The 24,795-nt window shown below is 42.2% G+C and overlaps 1 protein-coding gene across 2 annotated transcripts; it reads left to right on the forward strand.

The window, feature by feature from the left end:
- Positions 1 to 220: 220 nt before the first annotated feature.
- LOC124041261 (GTP-binding protein 2-like) lies at positions 221 to 24,749 on the forward strand. 2 transcript variants are annotated; one of them, XM_046358640.1, is made up of 12 exons: positions 221 to 338; positions 4,690 to 4,716; positions 8,738 to 8,922; positions 9,284 to 9,392; positions 9,565 to 9,762; positions 9,889 to 10,063; positions 19,913 to 20,132; positions 21,094 to 21,229; positions 21,344 to 21,402; positions 21,749 to 21,920; positions 22,100 to 22,264; positions 22,585 to 24,749. In XM_046358640.1, exons 3-12 carry the CDS (start codon positions 8,789 to 8,791, stop codon positions 22,768 to 22,770), a joined length of 1,554 nt encoding a protein of 517 aa, XP_046214596.1. In that variant the 5' UTR covers positions 221 to 338; positions 4,690 to 4,716; positions 8,738 to 8,788; the 3' UTR covers positions 22,771 to 24,749. The 2 variants fall into 2 exon arrangements, with proteins under 2 accessions (XP_046214596.1, XP_046214594.1); XM_046358638.1 differs by lacking the exon at positions 221 to 338 and adding an exon at positions 1,091 to 1,489.
- The last annotated feature ends 46 nt before the right edge of the window (positions 24,750 to 24,795 follow it).

Raw genomic sequence — 24,795 nt, forward strand, 5'->3', positions numbered from 1 at the left:
TACACCGGTACATTGACTCGGTGCCACTTGTATATAGCCTTGTTGTTTATTGAACTAATATTTTTCCTTTAGTTGAGTTAGCAAGCATTTCTTACCATCGTTTAAGAACAAATTCTTATTTACAATGACAGCCTACCCCAGATGACTCTGGGCCAATTGTGCACCACCCTATGGGACTCACAATCACAGCCAGATGAGATACAGCCTGGATTTGAACCAGGGACTCCTCTGGCACGGAGATGCAGTGCCTTAGATCGCTGCGCCACTTTTGAGCCCTTAACAAACTTTGCATTGTTGCTTATGGGCTCAAAAATCATGAATAAACAACGCCATTCACGGTAAGGTCTATGTGACAAATATTTGTATTTGATTTTAGATGGGTGTACCTTGTAAACTGGACACTGAGTGCATATTTACCGTTTGTGTGTGATATGGGGGTTGGATACAAGGCTTATTTCAAAATTACAAAGGAACATTTAGAAACAATGGCAACACTGCCATGTTGCACTGAACCTTGCTGTTGGAAAACCAAATCGTGTGCAACGTTTGGCTGTCACAGATGCACCTCCCCAAAAGCCAATATCATTTTTTTGTGTATGACCACATGGTGGTACTATTGAACAGTATACATGTTCATACAAGTTGATCCCAGTAGTAACAATGTAACCTCATAAAGTTTAGGCCTATTGGTTAGGTTAAAATACATATCTTAACTTGTATTAACTCAACATTTCTAACAAATGGTATTGCTACACAATCAGTTGGAAAGTGATTTAAAAGTTGACTTAATCTTCAAATATAGATCATATGGATACACCTCGAAGTAGCTCATTTTGGCCGTGTCAAAACCGTGATGTAGCCTACCATGTGTAAAATTGTGATTGACTGAATGATCTAAAAATAATATTGAGTCATTATTTGTGATGCAAGTTGATTTGTAGATCAATCGTCACTTGCACTGTGGGCTGCAATGTCGAACAAGCCCAAATATTTTGTATTGATGAAATGTACTGACGTAGCAAGCTACTTTAAATATTAATAATATAGGTCTGACGTAGATCCGCTGTCAACTCAAAACGAGTCAATGACGCGGAGTTGTTATTGTCCACTTTGTAGTGGGGGCAGGAACCCTAACCAGCTGGCAGTTGAGTTGTTCTCGCTTTTTAAAAAACATTTTTTGAAACTCTCCCCATTAAAAATACGCTTGAATGTCTCGGTTTTAGGACGTTTTCAATTTAAAATCGTACATAGCTAGCGTACACACGGTTCCGAAGTAATGGATTCGCGGGTATCAGAGCTTTTTGGTTCAGGTTCCGGGCAGAAGTCTGGTTGCCAAGGAGTTGGATCTAACGTTAGTTCGGGGAATGGCTTCGGGATGAGTTCTAAAAAGTGTTTGAAGAATGCCAAAAAAGCTAAGAGTCGGTCATCCCGAAACTCCAAACCAAGCAATAACCCCCCATATCTTCCCCCGGCTAATCTACCCCCAGAGGTAAGCAGATATGCTTCCGTAGCCTGCAATTGGGTGGTACAGTAGCTAGCTAACGTTAGCTAGCTGACTAACGAGAAATGGCTTGCAAGATTATTACCCGCCAATTATTTTCTAAAAACTCTTACAATTTGTTTGTGCATACCATACTTGTATGCATGCATATTGCCCCAAAACATGTTTGTAACCATCTTCTGTTGGAAGTTCTTGTGAACTGACTGCCCGTTTGAAGCAAGTGTCTGCAAGCAGAAAGTAATTTTTACACTATTTGCTAGCTTCCTGGCTTCAGATGCAGTGACACGTAGCAGGTAGCTATATCTAGCTAGTTATGTTCGCTGGCTGTACAAAATACATTGTAGCAGCTTTGGTTGTTTATTGAACTGAATAGTTGCAGTAAAACAACTATAGCCAAGTTAGCCAGATCGTTCCGTTTTAATAATTTGTATAATTGTGTCCAATGGTTTGTTGTATAACGTTACTAGCTAGCTAGCCAAAAAAAAGTCTGGAACAGCTCAGCTGTGTTTGTAAATAGCAAAGGGACGGCGTGCCTCGCCTGCTGAGTGTAGAGGACTGAAGCAAAGGCAGACGCCACTGAAATCCTCTGCAGATCTGATTAATTGCTTTCTCCCCCAGAGAGATTTCGATAGAATAGAGCCTCACATAATAATTAGCTATAGTTTATTACTTAGTCTTTTAGCTTTCTTTCCCATGGACTTGAACTTGGGCTGCTGTGTGTATATATGCATCTCCTCTCTCTCTTCTCACTCATGCACTCACTGAGAGCAAAAAAAATAACTTCCCTTTTCAGGACCCTGTCTTTCAAATACAATTTGTCAATCCATAACTTAACAGATCTTTATTGTAAAGGGTTTAAACACTGTTTCCCATGCATGTTCAATGAACCATAAACAATTCATGAACATACACCTGTGTCTTAGGACGCTGAAGAGGCGTTTCTACTGCCTCTGAAAAACCCCAAAAGAAAAATGCCCAGGGTCCCTGCTCATCTGTGTGAACGTGCCTTAGGCATGCTGCAAGGAGGCATGAGGACTGCAGATGTGGCCAGGGCAATAAATTGCAATGTAATGTGAGAAGCCTAAGACAGCGCTACAGGGAGATGGGAAGGACAGCTGATCGTCCTCGCAATGGTAGACGACGTGTAACAACACCTGCACACGATCGGTACATCCGAACATCACACCTGCGGGACAGGTACATGATGGCAACAACTGCCCGAGTTACACCAGGAACACACAATCCCTCCATCAGTGCTCAGACTGTCCGTAATAGGCCGAGAGAGGCTGGACTGAGAGCTTGTAGGCCTATTGTAAGGCAGGTCCTCACCAGACATCACCGGCAACAACGTCGCCTATGGGCATGAACCCATCGTCGCTGGACCAGACGGGACTGGCAAAAAGTGCTCTTCACTGACGGGTCACGTTTTTGTCTCTACAGGGGTGATGTTCGGATTTTCTTTTATCGTCAAAGGAATGAGCGTTACACTGAGGCCTGTACTCTGGAGCGGGATGGATTTGGAGGTGGGCGGTCACAGCATCATCGGACATAGCTTTGCAGGCAATCTCAACGCTGTGCGTTACAGGGAAGACATCCTCCTCCCTCATGTGGTACCCTTCCTGCAGGCTCATCCTGACATGACCCTCCAGCATGACAATGCCACCAGCCATATTGCTCGCTATGTGCGTGATTTCCTGCAAGACAGGAATGTCAGTGGTCTGTCATGGCCATTTAGAATCCCCATTATGTAGGGCAGTGGTCACCAACCTTTTCTGAGTCAAGATCACTTTCTGAGTAAAAATGCAAGCTGAGATCTACCACTCAGATTTTATTTATTTATTTATTAACATGACTTAAATGTAAGCCTATACAACATTACCCTATTAAAACATTACTGTAACAATGAGGCTTGTGCAGTAGGCTATCGGCCCAATACATTGTCACTGCATATTGGCTTTGCTTGACTTGTCCTGCCAATGCATTGTTCGAACCATTTTTAAAAATATATATATTTCAAGATTTGATGTAGGCTATATGATCGCACCAGTAATAGAACAGTTGTTGTATTACTTGTGAGGTACAGCTGAGTGAGCATACATTTCAATATTTTTATATTAGCAGACTGAGGGTCCACCTGCCTTTCCTCTCTGCTGACACTGACCAAAAAGCGACATCCTTCCAGTTGATTGAAACTCGAGACGCACCAGATTATTTCTACCTCGTGCACAAATTCATGTTACTCTTATGGGCAGAGAAAGTGAAATATTCCTTGATATTAAGACACAAACTGCTAATAATAACAACGCAAACCCATCAATACACTTTCCTACTCATTCAGTACAGCTGCAGTGCTGGTTATAGCTCAAGTGGATGTAGGAAGAACACACATTTTATGGTTGAATAAAAAGTGACAGTGCTGATTAAGAACAAACATGAACTCGCTCATTCATTATAAATTTTTTTAACAGCAGCTCTTTGCTGTATTCTTTGAGTCTCTCACTATTCATGGTAAAACACTTTTTCTTCTTTTTTTCACCTTATCAACTTTCCTATAGCTTTTTCTTTCCTATAGCTTTTTCTTTCCTATAGCTTTCTTTTACGCCTACTCCGTTTTTGCCGACACTAATCTGAGCCAGCCTGCGGTAGGCCTATAGTGCACTTGATTTGTACCTTCAGACACATGAAATGGGAACACTTCGCTTACCCAGCCTCAGGGCAGCTGAATCGGGTTTACTTACCACCAACAGCGCGAGTAGCACTTTATTGTTGGGTTTTTTACAGAAATATTTTGACGATTGACTAGGAATGCCTTAGATGACCAGCCGATCGTGATCGACTGTTTGGTGACCAATGATGTTGGGCCTATTGTTTTTCCATTGACTATGCTATTGGCTGCCTGTATGTGGTCTTTAGTTCACCGAATAATCAGGAAATCTCTACTCAAAGAGCAATTTAAGCCAACATTGCATCACTTTACAGTTCTATTTGCATGTAGACTCTTTTGTGGCTAGTTGAAACAATGTAGCAGCTTTAAAGTTCTTCCAACTACCCATTCCATTCATTTACTGTTGGGTACTGCTCTTTCAGTCAGATTGGGGTTCTTTGTGCCTTTTTAGAGAACAGTAGGCACCATTTGTCTCAGTTCTCTTCTGTCCAACATAACAATGCTGTCCTCTCCTCTCTTTCAGGCTGAAGAGGGGAATATAGAGTACAAGGTAAGCTGAAATACAATGTTATACATGTCATGACACACACCTTTGTTCACTCATTACTGGAGAATAGCAGTTGTCAGCTGATGGAAGGCCTTCCAGTTTCCAATAATCTTACCTCCATCATTGGTTGTCTATATTTCAGCTTTACTTTACAAGTGAATAGCCTAGCCCTAGTTTATCACTACATGTGAAGAAGCCGGATGTGGAGGTCCTGGTCTGTGGTTGAGGCTGGTTGGACATATTACCAAATTCTCTAAAACAACGTTGGAGGTGGCTTATGGTAGAGAAATGAACATGCAACAGCTCTGGTGGACATTCCTGCAGTCAGCGTACCAATTGGACGCTCCCTTAACTTGAGACATCTGTTGCATTTTGTTTTGTGACAAAATTGCACACTTTAGAGTGGTGTTTTATTGTCCCCAGCACAAGGTGCACCTGTGTAATGATCATGCTGTTTAATCTGCTTCTTGATATCTCACACCTGTCAGGTGGATGGATTATCTTGGCAAAGGAGAAATGCTCACTAACAGGGGTGGAAACAAATTTGTGCACAATATTTGAGAGAAATAAGGTTTTTGTGTGTATGGAAAAATACTGGGATGTTTTATCTCAGCTCATGAAACGAGGGACCAACACTTTTTACATGCTATTTTTTTCCCTGACTGTCTAGTTTTTATTTTGGTGATTGTAGAATTAACATACTTTATATCTGAATACTTTACACAAATGTTACACTGAAAATGTTTTACCATCCCGAAAATATAGGGCAAACACTGCAAATGAATAAATGTTTTTGGGTGTTTTCCATGCTCAATAAAGTACAATGTGCCCTCAAATATTTTAGTCACTTGGGTGTGAAAAATCTTTAGCTGACACTTTTTAAGGGCGGGCCCAGTTACCGTGGTAACGGTGTGATTTGTCTGTCTGATAGGTGAGATTCTCTGACATCCCTTTGCTAGTAGCAGTTGATCAAGATCAAACAAACGTTGGATAACAATCTAGTGTGTGTGTGTGAACAAAATTATGTAAAAAGCCAAGAAACTAAGGACATAGTCAAACTTCAGTAGACTTCCGGCTAAATTCGACCAGCTTCTATGCTGGTGCGGTTCTAAAAATGAATCTTTCAGCACTTCACTCAGTACACGCAATGCCCCAGGCACTGTTACGGGATATGAGGTGGGTTATATGGGACTCTACATAGTTGTTTGCATAGAAATAAGAAATCATTCTGATTTTATATGGTTCTTTGTGATTAGCTACCCACTATGAAACAAAACGCAGAAATACAGTTTAAGTCGGAAGTTTACATACATCTTAGCCAAATACATTTCAACTCAGTGTTTCACAATTCCTGACAATTCCTGACATCAGAGTAAAAATTCCCTGTCTTAGGTCAGTTAGGATCACCACTTTGTTTTAAGAATGTGAAATGTCAGAATAATAGTGATTTTTATTTCAGCTTTTATTTCTTTTATCACATTCCCAGTGGGTCAGAAGTTTATATACACTCAATTAGTATTTGGTAGCATTGCCTTTAAATTGTTTAACATGGGTCAAACATTTTGGGTAGCCTTCCACAAGCTTCCCACAATAAGTTGGGTGAATTTTGGTCCATTCCTCCTCAAAGCTGGTGTAACCGAGTCTGGTTTGTAGGCCTCCTTGCTCGCACACAATTTTTCAGTTCTGCCCACACATTTTCTATATGATTAAGGTTCGAGCTTTGTGATGGCCACTCCAATACCTCGACTTTGTTGTCCTTAAGCCATTTTGTACAACTTTGTAAGTATGCTTGGGGTTCATTTGGAAGACCCATTTGTGACCAAGCTTTAACTTCCTGACTGATGTCTTGAGATGTTGCTTCAATATATCTGCATAATTTTCCTACCTCATGATGCCATCTATTTTGTGAAGTACACCAGTCCCTCCTGCAGCAAAGCACCCCCACAACATGATGCTGCCCCCCTCCCCCCGTGCTTCACGGTTGGGATTGTGTTCTTTGGCTTGCAATCCTCCCCCTTTTTCCTCCAAAAATAACGATGGTCATTATGGCCAAACAATTCTATTTTTATTTCATCAGTCCAGAGGAAATTTATCCAAAAAGTATGATCTTTGTCCCCATGTGCAGTTGCAAACCGTGGTCTGGCTTTTTTATGGCATTTTTGGAGCAGTGTCTTCTTCCTTGCTGAGTGGCCTGTTGGGTTATGTCGATATAGGACTTGTTTTACTGTGGATATAGATACTTTTGTACCTGTTTCCTCCAGCATCTTCACACGGTCCTTTGCTGTTGTTCTGTGATTGATTTGCACTTTTCGTACCAAAGTACGTTTATCTCTAGGAGACAGAACGCATCTCCTTCCTGAGCGGTATGACGGCTGCATGGTCCCATGGTGTTTATACTTGCATACTATTGTTTGTACAGATGAACATGGTACCTTCAGGCATTTGGAAATTGATCCCAAGGATGAACCACACTTGTGGTCTAGAATTTGTGGTCTTTTTTGATTTTCCCATGATGTCAAGCAAAGAGGCACTGAGTTTGAAGGTAGGCCTTGAAATACATCCACAGTTACACCTCTAATTGACTCAAATCATGTCAATTAGCCTATCAGAAGCTTCTATAGCCATGACATTTTCTGGAATTTTCCAACTTAGTGTATGTAAACTTCTGACCCACAGGAATTGTGATACAGTGAAATCTGTCTGTTACCAATTGTTGGAAAAATGACTTGTCATGCACAAAGTAGATGTCCTAACTGACTTGCCAAAACTATAGTTTGTTAACAATAAATTTGTGGAGTGGTTGAAAAAGTTACGTTTTTAAGTTTTAATGATTCCAACCTAAGTGTATGTAAACTTCTGACTTCAACTGTACTTTTCGCTATGGCAGCAATTTCTTTTGGTATAAACCACAACTTGCTCATACTTTACACCTTGCGAACTGAAAAGGTATAGGTGTATATGTAAGTAAAATGAAATTCACTCACAGAAGATGAAGAAGCATTATGCTCTCCCCCTGCATGTAAAGAAATTTGACTTCAACCAACCACAACACAGACAAATCACACTACACACAGGTATTGGAAGGCGAGACAAAGCAGTTTTTCTCGGTCATCGCTCGCTTTGTGAGTGACAAGCGCCTATTTAAAAATAAATAAATATATATATATTATTTTGTTTTATTTCACCGTTATTTAACCAGGTAAGCTAGTTGAGAACACATTCTCATTTACAACTTCGACCTGGCCAAGATAAAGCAAAGCAGTGTGACACAAACAACACAGAGTTGCACATGGAATGAACAACAATAACACAATAGAAAAAAAGTCTATATACAGTGTGTGCAAATGGCATGAGGTAAGGCAATAAATAGGCCATAGTAGCAAAGTAATTACAATTTAGCAGATTTTCACTGGAGTGATAGATGAGTAGATGATGATAGTGTGTAAGTAGTGCTACTGGTGTGCAAAAGAGCAGCAAAGTAAATAAAAACAATATGGGGATGAGGTAGGTAGATTGGGTGGGCTATTTACAGATGGACTATGTACAGCTGCGGCGATCGATTAGCTGCTCAGATAGCTGATGTTTAAAGTCAATAGATTGCTGGAAGATGTATATTGTTTCTTCTAGCGGGAGAGGGATCGGTTGACCTTTTTTGAAAAGTAGCTTAGTTAATTTAAGTGGAAAAAAGTAGCTGGCTGAAAATGAGCCCGGTGCTCGTGGAAAAGACTGGATGTAGCTTTGTTTCACTCTTCTGTTCTGTATGTAAAGGTGTATTATGACCAAAGAGCAGTGAATAGTTTGGCTGCAACCCAAACATGTTCATGTCCTACCACAGTGGATTAGCACTGTCATTTTTAGGGCCTGGGGCAGCTGCTGCCTCCAAACAAATGTACAAAGACATCCTACTTACAGTATTAGTTATTTTCACCACCTGCAAACTAGAAATATTAATTGCCCTGACCAGAGGCGTTAGCCATACCATTCCTTCAGCTCTTTAGTCTCAGCTTCCTCTCCCCCTCTACAGCTGAAGCTGATCGACCCCACGCAATACCGCTTTGAACACCTGGCCACACAGATGAAATGGCGACTACAGGAGGGGCGTGGTGAGGCTGTCTATCAGATTGGTGTCGATGACAACGGCATGCTGGTGGGCTTATCAGAGGAAGACCTGAGGTCATCGCTAAAGACCCTAGGCAGGATGGCAGAGAAGTACGATCCACACACCAACTGTTAGATTTTTTACATTTATTTAACTAGGCAAGTCCAGTTAAGAACAAATTATAATTTACAATAACTGCCTACACTGGCCAAACCCGGATGACGCTGGGCCAATTGTGCACCTCTCTATGGGACTCCCAATCACGGCCATTTGTGATAGTAGGGATTCGAACCTGGTTGTCTGTAGTGATGCCTCAAGCACTGAGATGCAGTGTCTTAGACCGTATACTCTTCTCGTATACTTAAAAAAAAAAGATGTGATGAAATTGCTTGTGCAATCCTTGTACCAGAAGTATTTCTGGGCCGATGTTGTACGTGTAATTGACTCTTTTCATATACTTTTGACTTGAAGGGTTGGGGCTGACATCACCATTCTCAGAGAGAGAGAGGTGGACCATGATGCTGATATCCCTCGTAAGATAGCTGAGGTTCTCATAAGGAAGGTGCCAGACGACCAGCAGGTTCGTGACCTCATGAGCAGCTCATAAGCCGTTAAGTGTGTTTACATTACATTAGCTGTAGACAGCGAGAGTCACTACTTGTCGTACTACTACTACAACATTTGTTGATAAGTTTGCTATGTGTGACTAGGTCAACATTCATACTATGTTATATGTGTGTTTTTGTATTTAGTTCCTGGACCTACGGGTGGCTGTGCTGGGTAACGTGGACTCAGGAAAGTCCACCCTGCTAGGTGTGCTGACACAGGGTGAGCTGGATAACGGGCGAGGCCGGGCCAGACTCAACCTCTTCAGACACCTCCACGAGATCCAGACAGGACGCACCTCCAGCATCAGCTTTGAGATTCTCGGCTTCAACAGCAAAGGAGAGGTGAGGGAAAGGACTGGCCACGTCCCAAACTCTCAAAAGGCTTTTTCATGACTACCAATAGATGAAAGGACTAGATAGGTTGGCTTGTGATTTTTTTTAAAACCTTTGACCTCTTGTGTCCCTTAGGTGGTGAACTACAGTGAGTCGCGGACAGCAGAGGAGATATGTGAGAGTGCCTCTAAGATGATCACGTTCATTGACTTGGCCGGCCACCACAAGTACCTGAAGACGACCATCTTTGGCCTGACCAGCTACTGCCCAGACTTTGCCATGCTGGTGGTCAGTGCAAACACGGGCATCGGTGAGTCTGACTGCTACACTTGACCCAGACTCTGTGGTTGTTTGTTAAAATCGCTTTTTGTTGGTTTACGTCAGGGGTCGGCAACAGGCTGCCCGCAGGCCAAGACCAGCCACCTGTGATTGTAATGTTTTTAGCAAAGAATTGTCAACCCACGGCTAATTCTAGTTGCCTACCCCTGGTTTACATGAATGCTGTGCCTCTGTGCTTGTTCAAGGCAGGCGATGCCTCCTAAAGGTCAGTTATTCGCGTTTATCGTTGAAGGAATGAGCGTTACACTGAGGCCTGTACATCGGAGCGGGATCGATTTTGGAGGTGGGCGGTCACAGCATCATCGGACTGAGCTTTGCAGGCAATCTCAATGCTACCTCCTCCCTCATGTGGTACCCTTCCTGCAGATTCATTCTGACATCACCCTCCAGCATGACATTGCCACAAGCCATACTGCTCATTCTGTGTGTGATTTCCTGCAGGACAGGAATGTCAGTGTTCTGCCATGGCCATTGAGCACGTCTGGGACCTGTTGGATCGGAGGGTGAGGGCTAACCCCCCCCATAAATGTCAGATGTTAAATAAATGCAGTTGACAGTGCGAGGACATTTCTTTTTTTGCTGAGTTTATTTAGGTGCAGGAGCTCCACAATACTTTTGAGTTCATATTCTATAAGAGGAACAGAAACTCAAGCAGTAGAACATTTGAGGTGCCGGTACCAAGCTCCGACGAGCTCCTGCCCAAGTCAAGCACTGCTTCTTATCCCATGCGCAAATATCCTACAGCTGTGTCTGTCCTGTGCTCACTGGCTCAGGAAACTGAGGTCCCAGAATATTTATACAATGTTGCAAGTTTGCTAGTGCAAGCTTTGGGCTGGCCCAAGTTAATAGTTGATACAATGTTTCAGGTTTGGTGACACATGGCCTGTCTGAAACAAGGTGATTCATAGGAAATGTATTTTTAATCAGGATATTTTCTAACTACAGGCTAGAACGTTTTTATTTGTTCGCTTTGTCGGCTATTTTTTACATAGTTGGCAACGGCAATCAGTTACCTTTTAGGTTTGTACCATTTTCATTTAGATTTGGATAGAATTTTGATTAACCACATATGAATGATTTTGAGAGATGAAGATTTTATTATAAAATGAAACTGTTTAACAAAAATGTGCATTTGAAAACAACTGTCATACATCTCAGTAGAAATTGTCAAATAAATTGGCATTCAACATGAAAGGTTGCAGACTCCTCCTGTAGCCTATTACCGGCAACTTCAGGAGAGTAATGGCAGAAATTGCGAAAGCCAACAGGAGTGGGAGGAAAATAGTTTGGTTGTTTTTTTTCTTTCTGGTTATCTAGATCTCTGGCGCCCTCTTGATGCTTCAAACCATTTAAAGCATTAGACGAGTTCAGTACACATAGTTGATTTTATTAAAGCGCGTACTGTGTGTTTTATATATGGAAAAATACACGTTTAAAAATGTTGAGCCATCGATTGTTCGGGAAGAACAGACTTTCGGCCGACCAAGATTTTCTTTAGCTGGGGACAGCTCCTAAGCAGGAGTATTGCACAATCTGACTCCAATCTACTCCAGTCCAACCTTCTCTCTCTCCTGTAGCTGGCAGGCTCGCTAAGTTCCAAGCTGGGCAGTACGGCTGTACAAACACACTGCAAAAAAACAAAAACTCACTGCTATCTGGGCTTATGTAACAGACTACCCCTGCCGCCCCTCCCCCAGTCAAAATCAAATCAAGTCCCAGACTAACCGGCGTTCCTCTGAGCCCCCTAACAGATGCTGGTCTGTAGATCACCAAAGGACAGACACCTGTTGCGTTAGTAAGCAGACACTTGGGATGTCAGTGCTGACCCTACGGGAAAGGTTCCGATTCTTGAAGTTCACCACTGTCCCATGGCTTTCAAAGGCATTCTGCTCTTGTTTCCTTTCCGTTCCTTTGTACTAATACTTGGAGGGGCTGGATAGGTGTCCTTAATATCACTTTCACCTTTCAAGTCCTCCCAGATCAGTGGTCATGACTGAGGAAGAGGAGACAGTCTAAAATAGTTTTATCGGGACATAGCTGAAATGTGAGCGAAGGAAGGAAAGGAAACGGACACACAGGCGGCACCCTTGCTTATGCCTTTTTTTTAATTTAGAGATGATCTTTCAGTGGTTACTGAATAGTTCATTACCTTTTCCTTTAACTTTATCCATTTTCTTTCTGTCAGTTGTCAGGATTAGCTAAAAAATTGTTGTCAGAAGTGGGATTCGAACCCACGCATCCAGGGGAGACTGCGACCTGAACGCAGTTACTTAGACCGCTTGGCCATCCTGATATGTTTAGCTTAATGTGCAACTGTCATATCTAACAGTCACGTCTTACTAAGACTCCATCTCTCTGGGTTTCTAACTCTATAGATAAGCAGTGGTATCTGCTTGTCTGCCAACACCATACTTTACTGCCTGGATATCAGAGTGAGCTTGAGTGCCTCGAGGGAAATGTAGGCAGCCTGCCAAGTTAAAGCCTCTAGCCCTGTTTCAGGTTTTGGCTGTTACTCCTACATTTACAATAGGTATTTAGTATGACACTATTGATTTGCACTCTTAGTTGCCAGGAACAACCAAAATGTTGTCAGAAGTGGGAATTGAATCCAAGCCGCCAGGGGAGACTGCATCCTGAACCCAGCGCCTTAGACCGCTCTGCCAACCTGACATGTTTCTCTTTCCTCCTAACTCACCTACATGTCTAACAGTCAGGTGCCATTGGCTGCTTCTGGGATTTAAAATGATTTGAATACCTTAGGGCAAAGATCTATTATATTGACAAAATAAACAGAGTGACCGCTCTAACAATAGAAATACATGTCCTCAATGATTTGAAGGCAGGCGAGATCAGGTGGGACCATTCCAGCCAATGAGAGGCCAGATACGCTTGTGAACAACCAGCACAACTTAGTAGTTTTTTTCAAAGTTGCCAGAATGCCAGGTGCATCCACTTATGTCATTACTTTTGTAATAGCCTAAACATTATGAAACGTCTATTAGATTAAATAAGCCTCACGTAACTTGACCCTCTCTCAGACCAATAAAGGGCTTATATCATGCAGACAGATTTTGGGCAAGAGTAAATCCTCTCGCCTTAAAGCTACAATAGGCAGAAATCGCTCTGCCATTTCCTGGTTGCTAAATTTTGACTGGTTTGCCTAATTTCAGTTTATTTGACGGAGAATCATGGTACTGTCTAAAATGCTGTGAAATCCATTCAATAAACAAACATATTGTATTTTCTTCTGTTTGAAGCTGGGGTAAAAAGAGCAAAAACAAAACTTACCCCCTTGCTTTCAATGAGTGACAGATCTTAGAACTCTCATTTCTACGTGAATTAGTTCAGGTCACCCATAAAGCTACCTACTGCTCCTTTTAAGTGTTCTTTTGACAACAGTATTAATTTGCTCACTGTACTTGCAGACGTGTTCATAACTTTCCAGACATCATGGCTGCTTCTGGGTTCCAGGATTATTGAATACCTTTAGGCTGTGTTGTTGTAACAACAACATGCATTTGTTCACCTATTAGTTGTGAGGGTTAACCAAAATGTTAATGTCAGAAGTGGGATTTGATCCCACGCCTCCAGGGGAGACTGCGACCTGAACGCAGAGACTTACTCGGCCATGCTGACATGCGTCACCCTGCCTCTATTTCTCCCAGAACAGTGACCGGTGGAAACTTTTCAGCTGCAGCTGGTGAATACAGGCTCTCTTTCGTTACGGAGTTAAAATGCATGAGATTTGCTTTTGTTGCAGACAGTTTGTATGATTTCTTCTGAATTACTTAATTGGGAAATTATTCAGACCACTTTACTTTTTCCACATTTTGTTAGGTTACAGATTATTCTAAAATTGATTAAATCGTCCCCCCCCCCCTCAATCTACACACAATACTCCATAATGACAAAGCATAAATACAGGTCTTTAGACATTTTTTCTAATGTATAAGAAGATGGATATCAAATTAATATAAGTATTCAGACCCTTTATTCAGTACTTTGTTGAGGTACCTTTGTCAGCGATTACAGCCTGGAGTCTTCTTGGGTATGACGCTACAAGCTTGGCACACCTGTATTTGGGGAGTTTCTCCCATTTTCATCTCTGCATATCATCTCAAGCTCTGTCAGGTTGGATGGGGAGCGTCGCTGCACAGCTATTTTCAAGTCCGGGCTCTGGCTGGGCCACTCGAGGACATTCAAAGACTTGTCCCGGAAGCCACTCCTGCGTTGTCTTGGATGTGTGCTTAGGGTCGTTATCCTGTTGAAGGTGAACCTTCGCCCAAGTTTGAGGTCCTGAGCGGTCTGGAGCAGGTTTTCATCAAGGATCTCTCTGTACTTTGCTCTGTTCAGCCTCGATCTTGACTCGTCTCCCAGTCCCTGCCGCTGAAAAACATTCCCACAGCATGATGCTGCCACCACCATGCTGCTACCACCACGCTGCTGCCACCACCATGCTGCTGCCACTATGCTTCACCGTAGGGATGGTGCCAGGTTTCCTCCAGACTTGATGCTTGGCATTCAGGCCAAAGAGTTCAATCTTGGTTTCATCAGATGAGAGAATCTTGTTTCTCATGGTCTGAGAGTTATTGGGTGCCTTTTGGCAAACTCCAAACAGGCTGTCATGTGCCTTTTACTGATGAGTGGCTTCTGTCTGGCCACTCTACCATAAAGGCCTGATTGGTGGAGTGTTGCAGAGATGGTTGTCCTTATGGAAGTTTCTCCCATCTCCGCAGATGAACTCTGGAGCTCTGTCAGAGTGACCATCGGGTTCTTGGTCACCTCTCTGACCAAGACCCTTCTACCCCGATTGCTCAGTTTGGCCGGGCGGCCACATCTTGGAAGAGTCTTGGTGGTTCCAAAGTTCTTCCATTTAAAAATGGAGGCCACTGTGTTCTTGGGGACCTTCAATGCTGCAGACATTTTTTGGTACTGTTCCCCAGATCTGTGCCTCGACACAATCCTGTCTCTTCTCTATGGACAATTCCTTCAGCCTCATGGCTTGGTTTTTGCTCTGACATGTACTGTTGGACATTTATATAGACAGGTGTGTGCCTTTCCAAATCATGTCCAATCAATTGAATTGACCCCAGTTTTGGAAACATGTCAAGGATGATCAATGGAAACAGGATGCACCTGAGCTCAATTTCGAGTCTCATAGCAAAGAGTCTGAATACTTATGTAAATAAGGTATTTTTAAAATTTTATCCGACATTTTGAAAAACTTGTTTTTGCTTTGTCATTATGGGGCATTGTGTGTGTGGATTAATGAGAGAAAATGGTATCCAGTTTAGAATAAGGCTGTAACGTAACAAAATGTGGAAAACGTCAAGGGGCGATTACTTTCCGAAGGTACTGGTTGGTCAAAATAGTCCACCAAACAGATCAAAACATTGATCGATTTATCCATGGAAATATCGTAAGTCTAATGTACCAAATTCCTGAGCTGTCTTTATACTCTAATTTTACATTTGCATAACTAGTAACCAGACACAGGCATGTTTGTTTGGAAAGTGACCTTCAGCAATGTGTTTACTTGTCTGTTATGGTATGTGCACAGGTTACACAACCTGCCATACCACCTCCCTCTCTGTTTCACTGGCCCAGCCAGGTAGTGATTCTGAAGTCAAACTAATGTCATGGGGGATATGGGTCAGGTATGAGGACCATCCATGGGACACACAGACACACGCCTTGCAACGTCAGAGCACAGACTTTAATTATAAAACAGAGAAATGGATCTGTGTAAGGAATAGGCCTTGTCTGGTGTATTCTCTGTGACCCGCCAAAAGACCATGAAGAAGCTGGCTATGGCCTCAGATATAGAAATCTATCAATAGTCAAACATTAATGTTGGATAAGAAGGGGACCGGCCTGCTAAGTCGGGGACAAAAAGGCTCCTGAGCAGCTTCTACCACTTAATCCATAAATATACTGAACAAAAATATAATGCAACATGCAATAATTTCAAACGTTTTACTAAGTTACAGTTCATATAAGGAAATCAGTCAATTTAAATTAGGGCCTAATCTATGGATTTCACATGACTGGAAATATAGATATGTATCTGTTGGTTACAGGTACCATTTAGGGGGGGCATGGATCAGAAAATAAGTCCGTATCTTGTGTGACCACCATTTGCCTCATGCCGTGTGACACATCTCCTTTCGCATAGAGTTGATCAGGCTGTTGATTGTGGCCCGTGGAATGTTGTCCCACTAATCTTAACTCGGTTAACAATGTTGGCATCAGCAAACCACTTGCCCACACAACGCCATACATGAGGTCTGCGGTTGTGAGGCCAGTTGGACATACTGCCAAATTTCCTAAAACGATGTTGGAGACAGCTTAAGGTAGAGAAGTAAACATTCAATTCACGGTGTGACACAACTGCACATTTTAGTGGCCTTTTATTGTCCTCAGCACAAGGTGCACCTATGTAATAATGATCATACTGTTTAGTCAGCTTCTTGATATGCCACACCTGTCTGGTGGATGATTATATTGGCAAAGGAGAAATGCTCACTAACAGGGATTTTAAACAAATTTGTGCATAAAATTTAAGATAAGCTTTTTGTGCGTATGGAGCATTTCTGGGATAAGTTTTTTTCAGCTCATGAAACTTGGGACCAACACTTTGCATGTTTCATTTGTTGTAGTTTTTTCAGTGTAGTCCGAGTAGCTATTTGGTTAACTATCTACATTGACCTTTTTTTTAAATGTATTTTTAACACACTTTTTGTCTACCCACACACTCACAAATCACATTTTGTTGGTCACATACACATAGTTAGCAGATGTTAATACCAGTCAAAAGTTTGGACACATCTACTCATAAAAGGGTTTTCTTTATTTTGACTATTTTCTACATAATAGTGAAGACATCAAAACTATGAAATTACACACATGGAATCATGTAGTAACCAGAAAAGTGTTGAACTAATCTAAATATATTTATATTTGAGATTCTTCAAAATATCCACCCTTTGCCTTGATGACAGCTTTGCACACTCTTGGCGTTCTCCCAACCAGCCTCACCTCTCCCTTAAGTAAGCATTTTACTGTTAGTCTACACCTGTTGTTTACGAAGCATGTGACAATTAAAGTTTGATTTGACAGTGACACACATACTTTGACATGGATCAGCTGATCGGCGAAGCTGCAGGCTTTTCAAGGCATGCCTCTCTTGCTAGTACATGCACACACAGATACTTTCCACTCAGTGAGGGGTGGGGGGGGGGGTGTTTACAGAGCTCTGTTGAGGCATCATGTTGAGCCAAGACATGCCTCTTGATGGGGCCCATAAAAGCAGAGGAATAAGTTGGCTCATTATGACACCATGTAGCCTTGCCCCCTAACACACACGTACAGTGGAAGTTATTTTTGGTTTGCTAGCATGTAAATACAATCTGTCTCAGCTGAGAGGGTAGGTTTATTTCGGTCCCGCCAGACTGTTGTGGGTCAGTGCCCTTGACCTTTCTGTGGCCTATATCCAGACCCAGCCATACATCTCTCACATTTCACCCACCGGGGGGGGGGGGGGTGCTTTGCTAATAGTGTCAGGGCAATGACATGCTAGCTGTTCCCATAGACTTCCAGTCATTGAGCTAATGACTATCCATTTAAAAGCTTGTCACTGTAGAAATATATAAATATTGACATTTTTTTGTAGTGGTGGCAAGAATTTAGCAGTGGTTTGGCCACTGTTGCTAAATGGATATAAGGGAGACACTGGCTAAAGATACAGACATATTGTTGATATACAGAAATTGTTATTTTTTTTATGAGCATAGTTGTTTTGTTTACTTGTCAGCAGCAGTGTTTTTCTACACACACTACAGGAAGCTTGAGGTGGTTTTAGTGTCACACAGTAGGCTACACCCACTCTGACGTTTTCACTCTCTCCCTCACCCACGCTCTGTAGCTTCTCTCGCTCTCTCGTACATGCTCGATCTTGCTTTCCTCTTCTCTTCCTCTTCTCTTTTTTTTGTGTCCTTATGCTTTCTCTGCAAATAGGGCCTACAATCTGTTTCTCCCTCAACTGTAGTCTCTCCTTATCTTGTTTTGTAGTTCTTATTTAAACTATACTGAACAAAAATCAAATGCAACATGTGAAGTTTTGGTCCCATGTTTAAAGAACTGAAATAAAAACACAACAAATTTTGTTTACATCCCTGTTAATGAGCATAGATTTTTTTTGCCAAGATAATCTATCCACCTGACAGGTGTGGCATATCAAGAAGCTGATTAAACAGTGTGATCATTACACAGGTGCACCTTGTGCTGGGGACAAAGGGCCACTCTAAAATGTGCAATTTCTTCACAAAACAATGCTACAGATGTCTCAGGTTTTGAGGGAGCATGCAATTGGCATGCTGACTGCAGGAATGTAAGGAATGTCTACCAGAGCTGTTGACAGAATTTAATTTAATGTTCATTTGTCAATCGTAAACCACCTCCAACGTCGTTTTAGAGAATTTGACAGTACAGCCAACCGGCTTTACAATCGCTAACCACGTGTATGGTGTTGTTTGGGCAAGTGGTTTGCTAAAATCAATGTTGTGAATGGTGGGGTTATGGTATGTGCAGGCATAAGCTACGAACAACGAACACAATTGCATTTTATCAATGGCAATTTGAATGCACAGAGAACAAAATGAGATCCCGAGGCCCATTTGTAGTGCCATTTATCCGCCACCATCACCTCATGTTTTAGCATGATAATGCATGGCCCCATGTCGCAAGGATCTGTACACTATTCCTGGAAGCTAAAATGTTCAAGTTATTCCATGGCCTGCATACTCACCCAGACATCATTGAACTTGTTTGGGATGCTCTGGATCGACGTGTATGAAAGCTTGTTCTAATATCCATCAACTTCGCACAGACATTGAAGAGGAGTGGGAACAACATTCCACAGGCCACAATCAGCAGCCTGATCAACTCAATGCGAAGGAGATATGTCGCGCTGCACACTACAAACTGACAGTTTTTCTGCTCCACGGTCCTACTTTTGTAACATTTATTTTTTACATTTTATAAGTATTTGTGACCATCTGTATTCACAGTCAAGTCATATCCATAGATTAGGACCTAATCAATCTACTTAACTTGACTGATTTCTTTATATCCACTAACTCAGTAAAATCTTTTGAAATGGTTACGTTTTTTTTTTTTTTTTCAGTGTATAGTGATAAGAAGCGTATGACTGTGTACAAACCGTCTGGCTCCAGCCAGCTAATTACATTTGCAGTGTGTGTTTGTTTTTAAATGGGTTCCTATGTGATGTGATTATGTGATGGAATCAGACTGTGATGATTTTGAGTCCACGTGTAGTAGCATGTGACGTAATTCTCCAATCTCTCAACTCTCTCACGTTCCTTCTCAAAGTCACACCCAGCAGAAAAACATGCACAGTGACCTCATCAACTTTGAGGTAGCCAACATATGGCTAGGGTCAAAGCTATTGTGAAATATGTATACAACTTTAGGCTATATCCAAATCAGATGGCCGGGGATCTCAAATTGTTTACCTGTTGTTATTAACCTGGCCTCATGTCCCAGTCTCTTTCTATGGGGTTTAAACTCTAGATAAGCAGTCTCATCTGCTGGCACCCCAACACTGTACTTAACTACATGGATATCAATAATCTTCGGAATGCATGCTTTTTGAATCCGTGAGTGAAGCCAAAAGCTGCACCATACATAACACTCTTTAATCATATAGTATGTTAAGAGATCTGTGTTGACACATCAATGAAATGTATGGACATGCCTCGTATTAACCTGCGCCCGCCCTCCCTCTCTGTGCCCCATCCAGCCGGTACAACACGGGAGCACCTGGGTCTGGCCATGGCTCTGAAGGTGCCCATCTTCATTGTGGTCAGTAAGGTGGACCTGTGTAAGCGTGAAACGGTGGAGCGCACGGTCCGGCAGCTAGAGCGCATCCTCAAACAGCCCGGCTGCAACAAGGTGCCTCTGGTGGTGTCCACTGCCGACGATGCCGTCACGGCCGCACAGCAGTTCGCTCAGTCATCCAGGTACACACTATGAGCTCGGATGCAATAATCTAATAACCAACGTTTCCACAGACAAGCTGTCTTCATCAGGGTATAATGACACACACTGCGGGTCACTAGCTTATATACTTTGAAAGGACACACAGGTGTCTGTAATCATGGCTGGGTGTGACTTGATTATGGATATAAATATTACAGATATACAGATGCACATATTACATATACACATTACAGATATAAATATTACAGATATACAGATGCACATATTACATATACACATATTACAGATATAAATATTACAGATATACAGATGCACATATTACATATACACATATTACAGATAAACGGATATAAATATTACAGATATCAATATTACAGATAAACAGATATAAATATTACAGATATACAGATACACATATTACAGATATCAATATTACAGATATACAGATTACAGATATCCATATTACAGATATTCATATTACAGATAAACAGATAAATATGACATATATACAGATATACATATTACATATACATATTACAGAAACACAGATATACATTTTACAGATATACAAATATTACAGCTATACAGATACAAATATTACAGATATATAAATAGGACATATAAAAAACATGGATGGAAAACATTCGATCATAGATACAATTTGGCTACATAGGCCAACAAACATTGTGATGTTGCTATCCATTGTAAATCACAAGAATGGCTTCAGATCAAGTCTACGTTTAGACCGAAGGTAGCAAGCATCTTTAAATGAAAGATCCAGGCGGCCTCTCATTTTAACAATAAATTGTCACGGTCAATCCTCCACACACACACACACACTTGCAGTGTCATGATCAATGTACATGATGTGTACTTAATGTACTGTACGTACACATTGTATTGGTCATTTGATGTTGGTCATGGTGTGTGTTGTCATAGCCCTGGTCATGTGACTGACTGGTGGTGCTGTTTCCTGTGCAGCATCACTCCCATCTTCACTGTGTCCAGTGTGTCTGGGGAAAGTCTGAATCTGCTCAAGGTCTTCTTCAACATCATCCCCCCACTCAGCAACAGCAAGGAGCAGGAGGAGCTCATGCAACAGCTCACTGAGTTCCAGGTACACACACACACACACACACACACACACACACACACACACACACACACACACACAGTAAATGAATAGCATGCATGTAAATGTGTGTTTTGACAGTGTGTGCTTTCCCTGTAGGTGGATGAGATCTACACAGTGCCTGATGTGGGGACAGTGGTGGGAGGAACTCTATACAGGTCAGTGCACTGATATAGGAGCCTCAGTGTCTTGTCCTCTCCTCTCTGTCATGTTCCTTTTTCTTATCTAGTTCTCCTTGTAGAGTAGCATCTGTCTGACCTTCCCTCTTTGTCTTATTACATTTCTCTGTGTCTCTCTCTCATGTTGTAGTGGTGGTATGTCTAACTGTCCATCCATTGGTATCTGTCAAACTCTCCTCCCCCTCTCTCTCTCTCCAGTGGTATCTGTCAAACTCTCTTCACCCTCTCTCTCTCCCTCTCTGGTATCTGTCAAACTCTTCTCTCTCTCCCCCCCCACCCCATTGGTATCTGTCAAACTCTCATCCATCTCTTTCCATCCATCCAGTGGTATCTGTCGTGAGGGGGAGCAGCTGGTTGTGGGTCCTACAGACTCCGGTCAGTTCCTTAAGTTGACAGTGTGCAGCATCCAGAGGAACCGCTCAGCATGCAGGGTACTGAGGGCCGGCCAGGCCGCCACGCTCGCACTGGACACTTTCGACCGCTCGCTGTTACGCAAGGTGAGACGCTCAAACTGTGTGTACTTGTATGTCACCCAAGCTTCTGAAACTGAGTTGTACGTCTCTGTCCATCGTGGTTTATGCAGTAGTGTTTGCCTTCAATTTCTAATATCAACATATTTTCAATTTTTCCGTTTCATTGTGTTTAATGACTGTACTTCCTGTGTGTTCCCTCCCAGGGTATGGTGATGGTGAGTCCAGAGATGAACCCCACTATCTGTTGGCTGTTTGAGGCAGAGATCGTGCTGCTATTCCACGCCAAGACCTTCCACAAGGGCTTCCAGGTCACTGTGCACGTGGGCAACATCAGACAGACTGCTACTGTGAAGGCTGTGCACGGCAAGGTCAGTCCTCCACCGTACCACAATCCTCTCTGTCTGGGTAAACCCTGCAGTCAAAGACAGAACATTTTATGAAGCAGTGTTGCACGGTATACCGAAACTGCTGTACTTTTTCGATACTAGAACATGAAAAAATGTTTGGTACTATATTTGTTTATACTTTAGGTACTTCACGGATCAAGCAGGTCTATCCCTTATTATAGCGTGATTCTTGCCTGCTCCCCCTTACTCATTGCTAGCCTGCTATTCTATACAAGTCTTCTTCTATGAAACTAATACAAGTCTTCCATGAAACTACTAATCCATCTCTCTGTGTACCACAGGAGGAGCTGAGGACAGGTGAGAAGGCAGTGGTGTGTTTTAAGTTCATTAAGCACCCAGAGTACCTGAAGGTGGGGGCCAAGCTGCTGTTCAGAGAGGGAGCCACCAAAGGCATCGGCCAGGTCACCAAGCTGCAGCCTGTCTCCCAGTCACAGCCCTCACAGAGTGAGGAGGAGGACGAGGCCTAGAACCCAGAACCGCCCAGTGGAACAGAACCACAGCCGTCCCAGCTAGATCCCAGGATCTAGAACATCGGAGGAGAGGGTTCCGTCTCTTTCTCCTGTCGTCTTCAGCCTACCTGCTTCTTCCAAAGCCCCTCTCCTGTCATCTCAGCAAAGAACTGACTTTTCCCTCAACTTCTGTCTTTTACTAAGTTTTTCCAAAGCCTTGTTGTCACCAAACCTTTTCTCAAGCCTTTTCAAGAACTGCTATTTCGATTGTTTCCTTGTGCTTTTCTAGATAATGAGGAGTATATTTTGTCTCCTGTGTCACCTGTTCACCGAGCAACAGTCACCACGGTGAGGTTGAGGTGTAAGGAAGACCTGGTTACAAAAGGCACAGAGATCTATCCAATAGTGACTATGGAAATGAGTGTAAAGCAGCAGTCACCTTAAACACAGTTGATTCACACCTCTGGGTGAAGTGCTTACACACACTCGCCTCTCACTCAAACATACATTTGTGTACTGAAACACAAGTACACAGGTGCGTCCACACACACTGACGCCGGTATTTATCACCTGAAAAGGCACTGAGTTCTGTTACCAGATGTCTGGCATGTTTACAAACTAAAAATAGACAGAGGAGTGATGGCAAATCGATGTAAGTTTTCTTCTATTGCAGCTACAGAACTAGGATGTTAGAATTGTTATGCCTCCTCTGTCAACTTCATAATCCCACATCTGGTTTGTATGACCTGCACCGTGCCTGGCTGAAAGTGACAAGTCCTCTTATACCATGTTTGAATATGTTGTTCACATTGGCACTTTATGATGAGGCATTTCCTATTAGCTTGTGATGTATGGGTGAAACTTGACCTTGTGATAAACTGGCCAAGATGGCCAATGATCTCACTGACATTCATCCCCAGTAAAGTTCTCCTTCCTCTGGCACAGGTTTGAGAATTATGTTTGTAACTCGCAGCAATGCCTCTCGATAGCCCGACTAACCAATGAATGGTGTTGCTACCTACTTTTCAAGTGCTTTAGTCACTCAGGTCAGTGTAGTTCATACAGTATAGACACCATTCCACTCTCTCACAGAACTACTCCAATGATTGAGATTTTATTGATCATTCTGAGTGTCTTTGAGGAATAGTCAGCCATTTCTCCCAAAGAGTGACTTTGTGTTTTGATTTTGCTTATTGTTTAAAAAGCGGCCACTTTGTGCTGCTACGTTTAAACTGCCCTGTTTGGCAATCGTGTCCGAGGTTGTCTTTTTCTGTCTTCTCCCTTACGTTACTGTTGTCTCTGATTATGAAGGGGTAAAACACAGTGCCTAGTGGAACTACTTTTGGAGTACCCTTCCATGACACCCCCCCCAGGGTTTTACAACTTTTTAGGTAAATCAACTTGATGTGGTGCTACTCCTTGAAACAACTTTTGATATCTAGATGATGAATTAGGGAAAGGTGTTCATTGCTGAATTTGTTTGTTCAAGTCTGCTGTTGACCATGTAAAGTGTCAAGTTATTGCTAGTGAAAGAATGACGCAGAGAAATCACTCGCTCATTTATGCCTCGTTCACGTGCTTCAGAACTCTGGGATTTCTGAATTTCCTATTTCCAACCCGCAAGTGAACGTGGCATTAAAACTATTTAAGAGGGGCAACTAAATGTGCTCTTTTTGTTGCACATATGATATTACTCAGAGGGGAAAATGACTATTTGAACCAAAATATGAAAAGAGCTGATCAGATGTTAATTTTTGCATCTAAGTAATGTTTTTTTTTATATATAGATTTGTAGTGGTTTCTAATTTCACTCAATTTGAATTCACCTGTTGTTCAGACTGTTTTAGTCCAGCACCAACAAGTGTCACGTGTTCTCTACCACAGATGCAAGGATGGTTTTCCTTTAAAAAAACAATTGTTTGGAGGGTGAAGTACCACATATATGTACAGATCCAGTTTGTATATTATGGTACCCATAAATAAAGTTGTTACATTTATTTGTGTCTTTTATTTTTGTCTGTGTTTTTTAAAATAGATTCTACA

The sequence above is a fragment of the Oncorhynchus gorbuscha genome, linkage group LG08 (genome assembly GCF_021184085.1).
Source record: "Oncorhynchus gorbuscha isolate QuinsamMale2020 ecotype Even-year linkage group LG08, OgorEven_v1.0, whole genome shotgun sequence".
Classification (NCBI taxonomy): domain Eukaryota; kingdom Metazoa; phylum Chordata; class Actinopteri; order Salmoniformes; family Salmonidae; genus Oncorhynchus; species Oncorhynchus gorbuscha.